At 39.8% G+C, this 15,469-nt stretch overlaps 1 protein-coding gene across 1 annotated transcript; it reads left to right on the top strand.

Moving 5' to 3' along the window:
• The first annotated feature begins 1,677 nt into the window (after window positions 1-1,677).
• Window positions 1,678-11,834, top strand: pofut1 (protein O-fucosyltransferase 1). Its single transcript, XM_057856067.1, has 7 exons — window positions 1,678-1,826; window positions 2,037-2,158; window positions 2,275-2,457; window positions 4,848-4,960; window positions 6,493-6,685; window positions 6,810-7,052; window positions 9,855-11,834. The coding sequence occupies exons 1-7, from the start codon at window positions 1,685-1,687 to the stop codon at window positions 10,143-10,145; spliced, it is 1,287 nt and encodes a 428-aa protein (XP_057712050.1). The 5' UTR covers window positions 1,678-1,684; the 3' UTR covers window positions 10,146-11,834.
• The last annotated feature ends 3,635 nt before the right edge of the window (window positions 11,835-15,469 follow it).

The raw sequence follows: 15,469 nt of genomic DNA, 5'->3' as shown, positions 1-15,469 counted from the left end.
TGATCATAGGCCTCTTGGCTGCATCTCTGATCAGTTTTCTCCTTGTTTGAGAAGAAAGTTTGGAAGGACGGCCGGGTTTTGGTAGATTTGCAGTGGTCTGATGCTCCTTCCATTTCAATATGATGGCTTGCACAGTGCTCCTTGAGATGTTTAAAGCTTGGGAAATCTTTTTGTATCCAAATCTGGCTTTAAACTTCTCCACAACAGTATCTCGGACCTGCCTGGTGTGTTCCTTGGTTTTCATAATTCTCTCTGCACTTTAAACAGAACCCTGAGACTATCACAGAGCAGGTGCATTTATACGGAGACTTGATTACACACATGTGGATTCTATTTATCATCATCGGTCATTTAAGACAACATTGGATCATTCAGAGATCCTCACTGAACTTCTGGAGTGAGTTTGCTGCACTGAAAGTAAAGGGGCCGAATAATATTGCACGCCCCACTTTTCAGTTTTTTATTTGTTAAAAAAGTTTAAATTATCCAATAAATGTTGTTCCACTTCACGATTGTGTCCCACTTGTTGTTGATTCTTGACCAAAAAATAAAATTTCATATCTTTATGTTTGAAGGCTGAAATGTGGCGAAAGGTTGCAAGATTCAAGGGGGCCGAATACTTTTGCAAGGCACTGTACGTTAGCATTAATAAATGGCATTAAAAAGTGTTGTCATTATTGCTTTTAACGGACAAATTTAATTTGCAATATAAACAATATTACAGTGTGATACATTGAACAAAATGGACCCCAAATTTGATACTGAAAACGGTTTTGATAAAAATCTGGCCCAGATTGGGTAACGTGTGCCATATCCGTGTCTGCTACTTTGGACCAGTTCTGGCCCCAAACTGGTTGCTGATCCAGCAAGTGAGTTTGGGCCATTGTTCAAAAAGACAATGGGGCGAATCCATTTTACGAAGTTGGGCCGAAATTTGCTGTACATCTGGACCGTGTCCACTCCAGTTATATTTTGCTATCTGGGTAGCTGCAAAGACACCGCTAGCACCACCCCAAGCTCCACCCTTGCATGGATATTTATTTAAATTTATTTTTGTCCAGATGCTGGAAAAAATCTTACAGGACATACACTCACAAGGACATATGCAAACACTGGGATATAATATTTATTAATTAATCTTCCAAGCTGCTTATCCTCATGAGACATGACAGGACAGGATATATAATTGTCTACAATTTTGAATCTGTGTTGAACGTGTATGTTTATGAAATTTGGGAGGAGGCCTGATTTTTTTTAAAAAAAATTTATGTAGGCAGAAAAGAAGCATTTTCCACAGGAAGTCCGGAATTTAGATTCGAACATCAGAATTACTGGGCTGATTTCACATAAACAGAATATGCTGATGAGCATCTACATTCGTTATAGATAATCATCTTGAGCAGGTGCACGACCGGCCACAAAGCATAAACTGTACATATATTTTTACCAAGTGCTCCACGCTGAGCTTCTTGTTTCAAATTGTCTTCCCTACTTAAATCGCACTTTTAAAATCAGGAAGAAAACTCAAGCCAAATACGTCGTTTTTTGGAGGGCGGTGGGAGCGTTTGAGCCTCCAGTCCTGCAGATAGCAGCACATATTTTGACACAATCAACACCACTTTAAAAAAGGAGAAGAAGAAGATAACGGTTACGCACTGCACTCTGGGATATGTTATGAACTACAATGGCGGTCTGGAAGCGATCGCCACACGCTTATATGCTTACTTGTTTTCTTTGTTTACTCTTCTTGCAGCAAACTTGTCAGACGGCCGCTGAAGATCTAAAGTGGGATGATAATGGTTACGTGTTATACTGTCCGTGCATGGGTAATTTGTGCATTTTTCATTTTAAAGCTGCTATTTAAATTAGTCAATAAATAGTTTGACTAGTTTTCATTACTTCGTTGTTAATCGTTCATTGGAAAGATGAAAAATCTTGGCCCAAAGCTGTATTTTAGTTCTGTCGAATTTTTGGTCGAGATCTTATTCAGAAGAAATATTAAAACGACTTTTTGAAATATATGTTTCTGTGTTCAGGCCGCTTTGGGAACCAGGCAGACCACTTCCTGGGTTCTCTGGCTTTTGCTAAAATGTTAAACCGAACCCTGGCAGTCCCCCCGTGGATTGTTTACCGTCATCACAGCTCCCCTTTCACTAATGTAAGTCCATAACTCGTTTTGTTATTACAGTCCTGTCCAGTAACATATGGGCATACAGTAAGTGCTTAGAAATGTGATTGTCCACCCTGCACCCCCACCCCCAACTATTCATCCAGGTCCATGTTCCCTATAGTGAGTTCTTCAAATTAGACACCTTGTCGGCTTACCATCGCGTGGTGGCTTTGGAGGTTTTCATGAAGGCACTAGCTGACAAGCATTGGCCCAAAGGACAGAGGAAAGCCTATTGCTTCGAGGCAGCGGCTCAGCGGAGTAAAGATAGAAAGTCCTGTCCCATGAAGGTGAGGGTACAGTTGACAAGCAAGCTCTGACACCAGGGTTATACATGTTTTGATCACTTTAACAGGTCTTATCCAAATATCCAAAAAGGTGTCATTCAGATAACCATGAAAGCACAATACCAGCTTAACAAATATTTCCAACGGCAATCACATTTTCGATTTAATGCTTTTGATGCAGTTTATTAATGCATTTTAAAAACACAGCAGAAATTTGTAAAAAAAAAAAAAAAAAAAAAAAAAAAAAAAGTAACAATTGCCATAAAAGCCACCAAACTATAAATCCACCAGATTGTTTTGCAGTAAACAGAACGATTTATCTTAAATCCCTTTCCTGTAGAATGACGAAATGTTTTTTTCCCCCGCATCCTGTAGTTTTAAGTGGCCCATTTGGAAATGTCACAGGGTTATCTTTGTGTACCTGGCATCCGAGTGTCATTTGCGCCTGCAATTTAAAAATATTGTTAAAGAGAATCAAACACTGCCCTCTAGTGGCCGTCAATCAGCTCACATATCAATAGTTTATCCTTTTTCAGTATAATATCTGTTATGTGTCGTTTCCTGACCTGTATTGTGTGAGCCAAGGCACATAAATTATTTAGAATTTAGATAATATTTATGAATGAAAATTTTTCATAATAATAGAGGGTTAATTGCGTTCCTTCTGGCATTTAGTATAAGAGGAGGTAAGCTTAATAGTTCTGTTTTCACACCATTGTGGTATTATTCAGTCAGGTATATACTAGTCCTCAAAAAATTAGCATAGTGTGATAAAGTTCATTATTTCCGGTAGTGTACTGATAAACATTAGACTTTCATATATTTTAGATTCATTACACACAACTGAAGTAGCTCAAGCCTTTTATTGCTTTAATATTGATGATTTTAGCAAAAAAGTCAAGAAAACCCAAAAATCCCTGTCTCAAAAAATTTGCATATTTCATCTGACCAATACAAAAAAGTCAACGTTCAATTAATTATATCAGCTATGCACTCAATACTTGGTCGGGAATCCTTTTGCCGAAATAACTGCTTCAATGCGGCGTGGCATGGAGGCAATTAGCCTGTGGTACTGCTAAGGTGTATTGAGATCCAGGATGCTTCGATAGCGGCCTTAAGCTCATCCACAGTGTTGGTTTTAGTGTCTCTCAACTTCCTCTTCACAATGTCCCACAGATTCTCTATGAGGTTCAAGTCAGGAGAGTTGGCAGGCCTATTGAGCACAGTAATACCATGGTCAGTAAACCATTCACCAGTGGTTTTGGTTTTGTGAGCAGGTGCCGGGTCATGCTGAAAAGTGAAATCTTCATCTCCATAAAGCTTTTCAGCAGATGGAAGCATGAAGTGCTCCAAAATCTCCTGATAGCTAGCTGCATTGACCTTGGCCTTGATAAAACACAGTAGACCAACACCAGCAGCTGACATGGCACCCCAGACCATCACTGACTGTGGGTACTTGACACTGGACTTCAGGCATTTTGGCGTTTCCTTCTCCCCAGTCTTCCTCCAAACTCTGGCACCTTGATTTCCGAATGACATGCAAAATTTGCTTTCATCTGAAAAAAGTACTTTGGACCACTGAGCAACAGTCCAGCGCTGCTTCTCTGTAGCCCAGGTCAGGCGCTTCTGCCACTGTTTCAAGTTCAAAAGTGGCTTGACCTGGGGAATGCGGCACCTGTAGCCCATTTCCACCACACGCCTGTGCACGGTGGCTCTGGATGTTTCTACTCGAGACTCGGTCCACTGTTTCTGCAGGTCCCCCAAGATCTGGAATCGGCCCTTCACCACAATCTTTCTCAGGGTGCAATCACCTCTTCTGGTTGTGCAGCGTTTCCTGCCACACTTTTTCCTTCCCACAGACTTCCCACCTAGGTGCCTTGATACAGCACTCTGGGAACAGCCTATTTGCTCAGAAATGTCTTTCTGTGTCTTAGCCTCTTGCTTGAGGGTGTCAATAATGGCCTTCTGGACAGCAGTCAGGTCGGCAGTCTTGCCCATGATTGCAGTTTTGAGTAATGAACAAGGCTGGGAGTTTATAAAAGCCTCAGGAATCTTTCCCAGGGGTTTTGAGTTAATTCGTTGATTCAGATGATTAGCTTAGTAGCTTCTTTAGAGTACCTTTTCATGATATGCTAATTTTTTTCGATAGGGATTTTTTAAAAATACTTTTTTGCCAAAATCATCAATAATAAAACAATAAAAGGCTTGAACTACTTCAGTTGTGTGTAATGCATCTAAAATATATGAAAGTCTAATGTTTATCAATACATTACAGAAACTAATGAACTTTATCACAATATGCTAATTTTTTTAGAAGGACCAGTATATACTTGAACATCTGCAGCCTGGCCTAGTTTTTATTCGATGTGTGTGGCTGGCTTTGGTTGTTTCAGGATGGAAACCCATTTGGTCCGTTCTGGGACTATGTTGGTGTGGAGTTTGAGGAGTCTGTGTTATTTAGTGGTATTTCCTTCAGTGCATACCATCAGCAGCAGTGGATGAAGAAGTGAGTAACCTTTATTTGACTTTCAAAAATGTGACCATGGACGGGCATCAATTCAGTGTTAGACAAGAACGCTGTTAATCGTCAGATGGAATGTCAGATTTATGAGAAAGAATTATGTACTGTAAAATGTTGTGTTAGTAATAAATGTTATTTAACTTGAAAACATACTATAAATGATAGGGGTGTAACGGTACACAAAAATCTCGGTTCGCTACGTACCTCGGTTTTAAGGTCACGGTTCAGTTCATTTTCGGTACAGTAAGAAAACAAAATGCAAAATATAAATGTGCTAGTTGTTTATTACAAACTTTTGTGCTTTGAACAATAGGAACATTAGCCTATACAAAGCTAGAATTCTGCTCAAAAAGTAGCGGGTATTTAAAGATAATAAACCAACAACAATTTGCCTTTCAGACCCCGCGTATTGGTCAGCTTTCTTTCTGAAAGAAAGAAGAAAAAAGAAGTCCTGCACTAAAGAGAAAAGCAATGTCAATGACTAAGATTTTAGCATGTATTTTACAAATGAAATGCCTCAATGAATCATTTTTTTTTTCTCATGAACGTTTTCAAAAGCTTTATTGGTGGATTTTCTCAAGTTAAAGCAACACACAGAAATTAATCCATTTAATTGTGTAAGCAGGATCTGTGTATTCTTATTATTTAATTACAGGTGTTTTAGCTCATTTCAATTTTATTTAAATGGGCTATTATTTATTTTATTATGTGTTTATATTTTACAAATGTGATGTAGTATTCATTTATATTGTATATTTTATGTTGTATAATTTTAGCTCCTATGTGAATATTAGTTCCTACTTGTTTTGTTGTGGTAGGAGGGTTTTGTATTGAACACGGGACCGTGTTGGTTATTATTATAGCAGAGAAGACTGCAGTAAATCAACAAAGACATGTCAACTGTGCTCCAATCCACCACTCAAGAGATCTGATGGACTTAAAAAGTGGGTTACGATTGCATATTAATTTGAAAATCGATAGGATCCACCGTATTTTTACACGAGTGACTTCCGGTCTGCCCGATCTTAGCTAGTAGTATTGACACAGGAGGGCTGCGTCTCGCGTCAAATAATAAACTCTGCCATTCTTTTCTTGTGCGTTGTGTTGAGCTGCTTCTGGGACGCGTGTAACACGCGGCCGCACTGCGACTGGTGTGCATTGGCTGATTGACTTTAACGCCTGCGTTTCACTGCGTTCTCGTGGTTGATTGTCCGTTGATGTTTCTGGGTTATATACTGTCCTACCGTGTTGGTCCTCATTATAGTAGAGAATACGGAGTAAATATAATCTACACAAAGAAACTGTAACCCGATCGACTCACAGCCTCGAAAAGTAAGGGTTACATTACGTCAGAAACCCGTTCGGTACACCTCCGTTCCGAACCGAGCACCCCGTACCGAAACGGTTCAATACAAATACATGTACCGTTACACCCTTAAATAAATGAGGAATCTCCATTAGAGTTGTTATAATTTTGTAAAGATTAATAGAACACTTTTGCCACTATCGTTCCATAGGTTCCCACCCAAAGAGCATCCGATCCTGGCCCTGCCGGGTGCTCCTGCCCAGTTCCCGGTGGCGGAGGACCATGTTGGCCTCCAACGTTATGTAGTGTGGTCAGACAAGATGGCGGCGGAGGGGCAGGAGCACATTGCTGCCCTTTTGACCCGGCCCTATATTGGCATTCACTTGAGGATTGGCAGCGACTGGGTGAGTTGTTGGTGAAAATTAGAGTCCCCTGTCGGTACAAGAATTTTACTGAAGCCATTTTTTTTTTTTTTTTAAGCATTACTGATTTATTAATGTTTCTCTTCTATTGTCTTGATCCTTAAAGCAAAATGCTTGTAAATTGCTGAAAAGTGGCGAGGCGGGGCCTCACTTCATGGCATCCCCTCAGTGTGTGGGCTACAAGCGGCAGACAGCACTGCCTCTCACTATGACCATGTGCCTGCCCGACTTGACCGAAATCCGCAGGGCTGTGCAGCTGTGGGTGAAGAAGACCTCAGCTCGCTCTGTCTACATTGCCACTGACTCGGAATCACACAGCAGCGACATCGAGAAGCTCTTCAAGGGCAAGGTGATGAAACTCTTTCACAAAACAAGTCACATAGTCTTACTCATGTCTACTGGCTTGTCTGTAGAACTGTTTTTCTTAATAGTTGCAAAAAGTTTTAAAAAGTAGTAGTACAGTTGCTGCAGTGCTGGCAGTTTTCAACATGGGTCATCATGCGGTCTGTCAGCCCTCATTGCACTCCATGTGATGCTATGGCAAGTTTGGCTCTTGTTAGATTGAAAACTAATGGAGTGGAGCTTAGTGTTGTGTGTGAGTGCCCGTGTTGGCTGTCACCTCTCTGTCTCCCTCAAATGTGATTGCTTTGGCTGACTTTCTGCTTACTTCCAGCAGAAGCCACAGCTAAATGTGGAAAACAAGCGAGTGGCCTATACAATGAAAGCAAATGCACCCTTCCCCGACCACACAGAGTAGAAACAGATAATTCTTCAATCCTTTGATCATTTAACAAGTTTTATGTATAAAGAGATGCTGTTCTGAGGACAACTAATGCTGTTCTACAATTACAAAGGCTTAGAGTTATTTTGTTCTGTTTGAAATGTAGTGACAAAGCAGACCGACATTTCTTCATCAACTTGTCGCAACTTGCAATTTTCATTTTTTGTCAACTGCAAAACTGTGCCCTTGAATTCAAAAGCCTTGCCACCTTTGGCTATAAATCCATACACTGTTCTGAAAATAGTAACAACATACAGTACATATAGAGGCACAGTGTATTCTCAAATGTGGATCAATTTAAGACCATATAAGGCAATCAGAAGCATGAAGAAAGACCTTTCAGGCACAATGACAACAAATGTAGAGAAGAAATCAGAGATCATGTGAACTGGAAAATGAACGAAAGACCCTGGCCAGGATCAGGACCTGAAGGCGTTCTTGGAGCTATACAGTTCTTTTATTGTGGAAATATGAAATTTTCTCAGTTCTAGCAACTAAACCGTCCTATGAACTGATAGAGCTTCCAGCAGTGCGAACAGAGCTTACGACGATGTTTTGCCTTTCTTCCGAGCAGGCTTCATTGGTTCATATATTAAGGTACAAAAGCCATTTATGCTCCATACTGGAATTGAAATGCACGGCAGCATTTGATGGAGAGCCCCTTTCATTCTGAAATTCCTCTGTGCATGCTTGAATGTGTGTATTCTGGTTCTGTTGTATGCCACTAAAACCTATGACAGAGTGAGAGTTAAAGGGGAAATTCAGGATTTTTGACGTTAATAGACATTAAAATTTAATAAAATCAGTAAATAATAATAAATTTAAATTCATTAGCAACATTGACTCGTGAGGACAATATGCCAAACAATTTAACTGAAAAAACAAAAACGACAGTGTCGTTGAACAGAGGGACAGTTTTTATTTTTGCTGCAGGCAGTATCAACTCCTTTGCTATGGCGTGGGGTTATTTTGGACTGAGCAATTTGGTACGTCACCTTATATGATGCTAACAGTGCACGCTGGTTTACTGATATAACACTGACAAAGCGGGACGATTGCTGGCAATATTTGGCATGTATTCGCTAAAAAAAAAAAAAATCAAGCGGCTTATCAATGTGATCGGGGTCTAATGTCTTTAAGTGACGTCTTATTTGATTTGGCTTCTTGCTGTCCACTGCAAACATATTTAGACACAAGAACCAAACAGGTCTTTCCTCATCTCACACTGTATTACAAGTCAAAACCAAAAGCCAAACGCTACATATGCTTCGCCATATTTCCTCGTCTTAGCTCTTCATATCTCCAGTGCGCTTTGGTGTGTGCTCTTGTTGGGTCAAAAATACTGCGTACACTCTGAACATGAGAGCGCCACTGCCACCCACTGAGTGTATGTGCAATTACACTTGATTCTAGTACGGCAAATATGTTTCCCGAGGTCACATGCGCCACCCCCGATATCACAATGTGCACCACTGGGGGGGTGCGTGCCACTATTTGAGAAGTACTGCTCTAAAGGCACGTTTCACTATGTTGCCGTTCTTCAATCAAGACTCCGTAGACTGATGCAGCATTCGAGGAAGGTAGGAAGTCAGAGTTTTCCAACCTTTGACCAGGAATAATATCAATGGAATGCCACTTGAACTGGGAGGCCTTAATCGCGAAGTCAAAAGTTGAAAAGTACCCTGACTTCATGAGTTCCTTCAATCAGACGTCACTCGAAAAATGCTTTGCCGGTTGAAAGGCAGACCGTCAATAGTAAAACTAAAGAAAGCAGTTTACATCGTGGTCTTTTTACCTTAGCTGTCGTTTTTCCTCCACTATTTGATTGCTTACGAAAAGGCAGGTTAGCTGGAGGTCAACATGTCTTTTGATGGCCAAAAAAAAAAACGCTTGGAACGCTTTGAGGTCGCAACTGGTGCCCTCCGAGTGGGACAAGTCTGACTTCCCTCCTTCCTCGAATGCAGCATGAGCATGAGTGGCCAAAGCACTCTTCTCTATTGTTGTCGCAATACGCTTCTAAAGAATATTTCTGCAGAGATAAATGAATGACGGCAGTTTGGTGGGACATTGGTTTAGCCGCATGGGTATTTTGAAGAACCTTCTGCATTTTGAATTTATTTAACTATGTTAGATCGGTTTATCGTTTTTTATTGGCATGCTAAGATGGAACCATTGAGTCGCGCTAGTTTAGCCACTCCGAAGCCTTGAAATAAGTAAACAACTAACAAACTGCACAGGATTAGTTGAAATAAACTCCACCGACTGATTAAACCCCCGCTAAGATTAAGCCTAATGTAAAAAATTATGAACTTCTACTTTAAGTTTCCCTGAGGAAATCCATCTATTATTTTTTCTATCATCTCTCTACAGGTCAAAGTGGTGAATCTGCAACCTGACTCTCCCCAACTGGACTTGTACATTTTAGGCCAAGCGGACCACTTTATTGGCAACTGTGTCTCCTCCTTTTCTGCCTTTGTTAAGAGGGAAAGGGATGTGCACAACCTTCCCTCCTCCTTTTTTGGTATGGACCAACCTGGTCACGGGGACCCAGTCTGCACAGGAACGAAATCTGAAATGTTACAACCACACCACTTGGACAAACAACATTGTAGCAACCCTGAATTTTCTCTGTCTTCGAGCTGTGGCGAAGATGGGATCTAGGTACTGAATGCACTACTTCATTATGGCCATCATAAAACTGCAAATCACAGCAAACAGCCGCAAAAGAAGTTCACCCAAGAGGAAATAATGCAAAAAGTGCAATTATTTTTGAAGAAGATCTATCATGTTCTGGTTTCGGAAATCTGAAATAGCAAGCTAGATGAAGATGGATAGTGTGAACCTTTACACATGTTATTCACATCAATCAATATGCAGTGGTGTGAGGTCTTCAGGTGTGATGATGACGTCATAGTGTTGAGCAATATGGCCTAAATCAGAAGATTTTTTTCCCAATTGATAAATATCGAGCCATACGGATAAAAACAAACTTACGTTGCAATATTTTGCTGTAGCTAACTATCTTGCCTGCACTATTTGGTTCCAGATCTTGGATAGCTAACTACAGCAGATGCAGGGGGACTAAATAGTAAATGGCTCCAAAAAATTTATATAGTCTGTGCATGACCATGAGCAAGAAATCAGATTTAAAAAGAAAAAAAAATAGATAATGCAGTATCTGCAGAAATTGCATTGGGATGCTTTGTACTGGTTGGTAGCTTTTTTCCAATTCCCATGGAAATTGACGGATAATCCTGTCATTTGAATTTGAAGAAATTCAGGAAAATTTGTTACATGCATACATACATCTACTTCTAAGCCTACGGTTTGAGTTAATGTGTAATGGCAAATTAATGTTTTTGGTAAAAAAAAAAAAAAAAAAAAAAAAAAATTGGGTGGATGAATACAAGAGTCGATGGGAGCCAATGGATATTGAATTTGTGGGTCCTAGTTTACTGTCAGTGGGAGCCAATGGGGATTTGTTTGTGGACTAAAGCTCCATGTGAAATGGAGCCAAATGGGTTTTTGTGGTTCCAATTTTAAGGACTGAGTGATACTCTAAAGTGGCCAATGGAACCAAAAATCTCGCCTCTTCTTGCGTATTGAATGAAGGAAAAGCTGTAGGATGTCTTTTTAGGTTGATCAGCTGGCCCACATCAAAGAGTAAATCCATAGTTTTTTAATTGTAGTTTAAAATGTATCATTTTTGACACCAGTCCTGGCACCTTTCTGCACTGTACCTGTTGTAAGATGATCAAGATTTCAGCAACATGACACACTTTTTTAAAGGGGTTTGAACCCCCCCATGTTGTTTATGGTCAATATTACTGGAATTTGAGATTTTAGCCATTCTGCTGGAAATGACAAAAATCAGGTTTGGGTTCAAATCTGATGGATGGGATTTCTCCATACATCCGTACCGTATGTACATACGTTTTCAACGCTGATGTACAGTTCTCTCAATTTGATATAAGAATGGCTTTGTGGAGATGCAGGGAGAGATGTGAGACTTAAGATAATGCAGTGTGTAACAATGACACACTGAAGAAAGTAAATTATCACCAGTCTTTCCTCCTGTAGTTTGTACTTTGTGAATGTCACTAACCCAAAGAGCACTTTATGTCTCAAAATGAAATATAAGCATTGCTTGAAAACAAAATTATAGGGAGGTCTATGGTAATATACTGTATGTCATATTCATCCAATGTTTGATCCTATTGCACCATTAAAAGAGAGAAGATGGTGCGCAGAGCAATGATGAGGCAGGGTGTCTGCGTTAATAGATGCAAAACTGACATGCCAGCACAAGGCATATGCTGCAGCAGATGTGACTTTCCAATAAACAGGAAAAATAAGGTAAGGCCTCATTGTCATTTTTTGTTGTCATCGTACCCACTCATTTAGACAGATCTGCACGATATGCAGTCTGGTCTCTTGCAATGATCCAATTTGATTAAAGAAACAGATTTACCTGCAGTCTGAACAACTCCTAAGTGTTAGACTGGTTCAAAGAATATTTGTAAGTTTGCAGTGTGCATACACAACTACTTAGAAACAGATCTGTTTTAGGTCACAAAGCGTATACCTTGGGCCTGTCCGAAAAGATTTTTAATGAAAATTAGGTTGAAATTGGCCTTCAGCAAATAATTATATTTTTCTTTGTGATTAAAACTTTTGACATGCAAGTTTTGACATGCAACTGTATATAATAATAATCAAAATGAGTAATTACTATTATAATTAGACTGTATAATATATATATATATATATATATATATATATTTATACAGTGGGGCAAATAAGTAATCAACCACCAATTGTGGAAGTTTTCCTACTTGAAAAGATTAGAGAGGCCTGTAATTGTCAACATGGGTAAACCTCAACCATGAGCGACAATGTGGGAAAAAAACTGAAAATCACAGTTTGATTTTTAAAGAATTTATTTCCAAATTAGAGTGGAAAATACGTATTTGGTCACCTACAAACAAGCAAGATTTCTGGCTGTCAAAGAGGTCTAACTTCTTCTAACGAGGTCTAACGAGGCTCCACTCATTACCTGTATTAATGACACCTGTTTTAACTCATTATCGGTGTAAAGGACACCTGCCCACAACTTCAGTCAGTCACACTCCAAACTCCACTAAGGCCAAGACCAAAGAGCTGTCGAAGGACACCAGAGACAAAATTGTGGACCTGCACCAGGCTGGGAAGACTGAATCTGCAATAGGTAAAACGCTTGTTGTAAAGAAATCAACTGTGGGAGCAATTATTAGAAAACGGAAGACATACTAGACCGCTGAAAATCTCCCTCGATCTGGGGCTCCATGCAAGATCTCACCCCGTGGCGTAAAAATGATAAGAATGGTGAGCAAAAATCCCAGAACCACACGGTGGGACCTAGTGAATGACCCACAGAGAGCTGGGTCCACAGTAACCAAGGCTACTATCGGTAACACAATGCGCTGCCAGGGACTCAAATCCCGCACTGCCAGACGTGTCCCCCTGCTGAAAAAAGTACAAATCCAGGCCCGTCTGCGGTTCGCTAGAGAGCATTTGGATGATCCAAAAGAGGACTGGGAGAATGTGTTATGGTCAGATGAAACCAAAATAGAACATTTTGGTAGAAACACAGGGTCTCGTGTTTGGAGAAAAAAAAAAAGAATACTGAATTGCATCCGAAGAACACCATACCCACTGTGAAGCATGGGGGTGGAAACATCATGCTTTGGGGCTGTTTCTCTGCAAAGGGACCAGGACGACTGATCTGTGTAAAGGAAAGAATGAATTTGAGTGAAAATCTCCTTTCATCAGCAAGGGCATTGAAGATGAGACGTGGCTGGGTCTTTCAGCATGACAATGATCGCAAACACACAGCCAGGGCATCAAAGGATTGGCTTCGTAAGAAGCATTTCAAGGTCCTGGAGTGGCCTAGCCAGTCTCCAGATTTCAACCCCATAGAAAATCTTTGGAGGGAGTTGAAAGTCCGTGTTTCCCAACGACAGCCCCAAAACATCACTGTTCTTGAGGAGAACTGCATGGAGGAATGGGCCAAAATAGCAGCAACTGTGTGTGAAAAGCTTTTGAAGAGTTACAGAAAACGTTTGGCCTCCGTTATTGCCAACAAAGGGTACATAACAAAGTATTGACATGAACTTTTGATATTGACCAAATACTTATTTTCCACCATGATTTGCAAATAAATTCTTTAAAAATCAAACATTGTGATTTTTTTTGTGTGTGTTTTTTTTTTTCCCATTCTGTCTCTCATGGTTGAGGTTTACCCATGTTGACAATTACAGGCGTCTCTAATATTTTTAAGAGGGAGAACTTGCACAATTAGTGGTTGACTAAATACTTATTTGCCCCACGGTATATATGTGTGTCGTGTGTATATGTAATTAATATTTTGGAATTTGGAGCTCAGAACAAACATGACATATAAACCCACAAGATGGCGCTCCAAAACCATGTTTGTGCGTTCGTCAGTTCTCATAGAACCTCCTCAAGGTACTAATTTATATTAACACAATATTGTTGACATTTGTATCTATGTTTTGAAGTGATGAATAATATATGATTCTAATTTTATTTTCACAAAATACATCTTTTTATAATAGTATTTTGAAACTGAGGGAAGCCTTACACAGCCGCCGCCGTCTGAAGTGTTGCTGTCGGCTCGTCTGTAGACGCTAGGGGCCTCCACATCAAATATTCATTCCCTACAAACTCAAGCCTTAAATAATTCTCAAAGAAATGTGCCTGGAGCGCGCCCCTTTCATCCCAGGCATACACCGTACCTGGACAATGGAAGCAAGGGAGCATCAGGAAGTTCAGTGGAGACAGGGGGTTAGCGTGGTAGACGGCACGCACAAAAAAAAAAAAAAAAAAAAAAAAACTTTTTGTCTGGCCAGTGTGGCCACGAAACGCATTGCAACTGGAAAGCATCACAAGATGGCTAAAAGCAGCTTTACCAGTATTTCTCACTTGTGATGACAAAATAGGTATAATATTGACAAATTGAACCCTCGTTTGTATTCTTTTGTAGAGATGCTTTCTTCTGTTACTTTTATTTTATTTTTTTTTTAATCATCTTGATCAGTGAATAGGGCCAATATCTACACAAAGCTGCTCTAACAAAACTAACTTTCATTATAAGTTGAAAAGCAGACACGAATAAGAGAACATAAGCATGGGAGCACACAATGTTGTCAACTAAAACTCATGTTTAGTCAAGGGTGAAAGTGGGCCAGAACGGTCAGGAATGCAGTTCCGGTATAAGATTCAGGGCCAGAACTGCGTTCTGGTATATGGTGCTTTGATTCCGAAAATATGACGGCAACTGTCAAAACACTATGTTAAAAAAATATACACAAAGCTGCCACACATGCATTTCATCTCCAATAAAACAATCCACCAACATCAGATTTAAATAAACAAATGTTAACAACAAGCATAAAGAAGTGCTTGTGTAGCGTAATCCGTTTCCACCGATATTTATTATTTATTTTATTCCAAGGACGGCATGGAGGTTTCCCCATCTGCTGTAGTTTCTGAGTCTGACGATGACGAGTCACATCAATGTGCGAATGCACGCAGCAAAGCAAAACACCTGGACTCATTTATCCATTCAATTGGCTGACATACTGACATGTGATAACCAGAGATAGTTAGCTCTGATTGGTTCAAATGTGCATGTTTTCTGAAACAGGAAAAAAAAGGGCAATGCAAAAGAAAATGGATCAAATCTTTAAGAGCAAGGAAAGAGTAAGTAGGCTTATTAATCATACTTAGTTTTATTTGCTCTGATGGGGAGTTTCAGAACATCTTAGCTGTCAATATGCACGTTGGACTTATATTTATTCATTTATGTTGGCTACTTATTCATTTCCTTATGATTAAAAAAAAAAAAGTCAATATTTACGTGATCTTCAAACTGTTTTCCATTTCACTCTATATACTATAGGTCATTTGTACTTATTTTTCTG

This window comes from Corythoichthys intestinalis, chromosome 2, assembly GCF_030265065.1.
Source record: "Corythoichthys intestinalis isolate RoL2023-P3 chromosome 2, ASM3026506v1, whole genome shotgun sequence".
In the NCBI taxonomy this organism is placed as follows: Eukaryota; Metazoa; Chordata; class Actinopteri; order Syngnathiformes; family Syngnathidae; genus Corythoichthys; species Corythoichthys intestinalis.
Note: the sequence above shows the minus strand (reverse complement) of the source record. Positions and strands in the feature narration are given on the sequence as shown.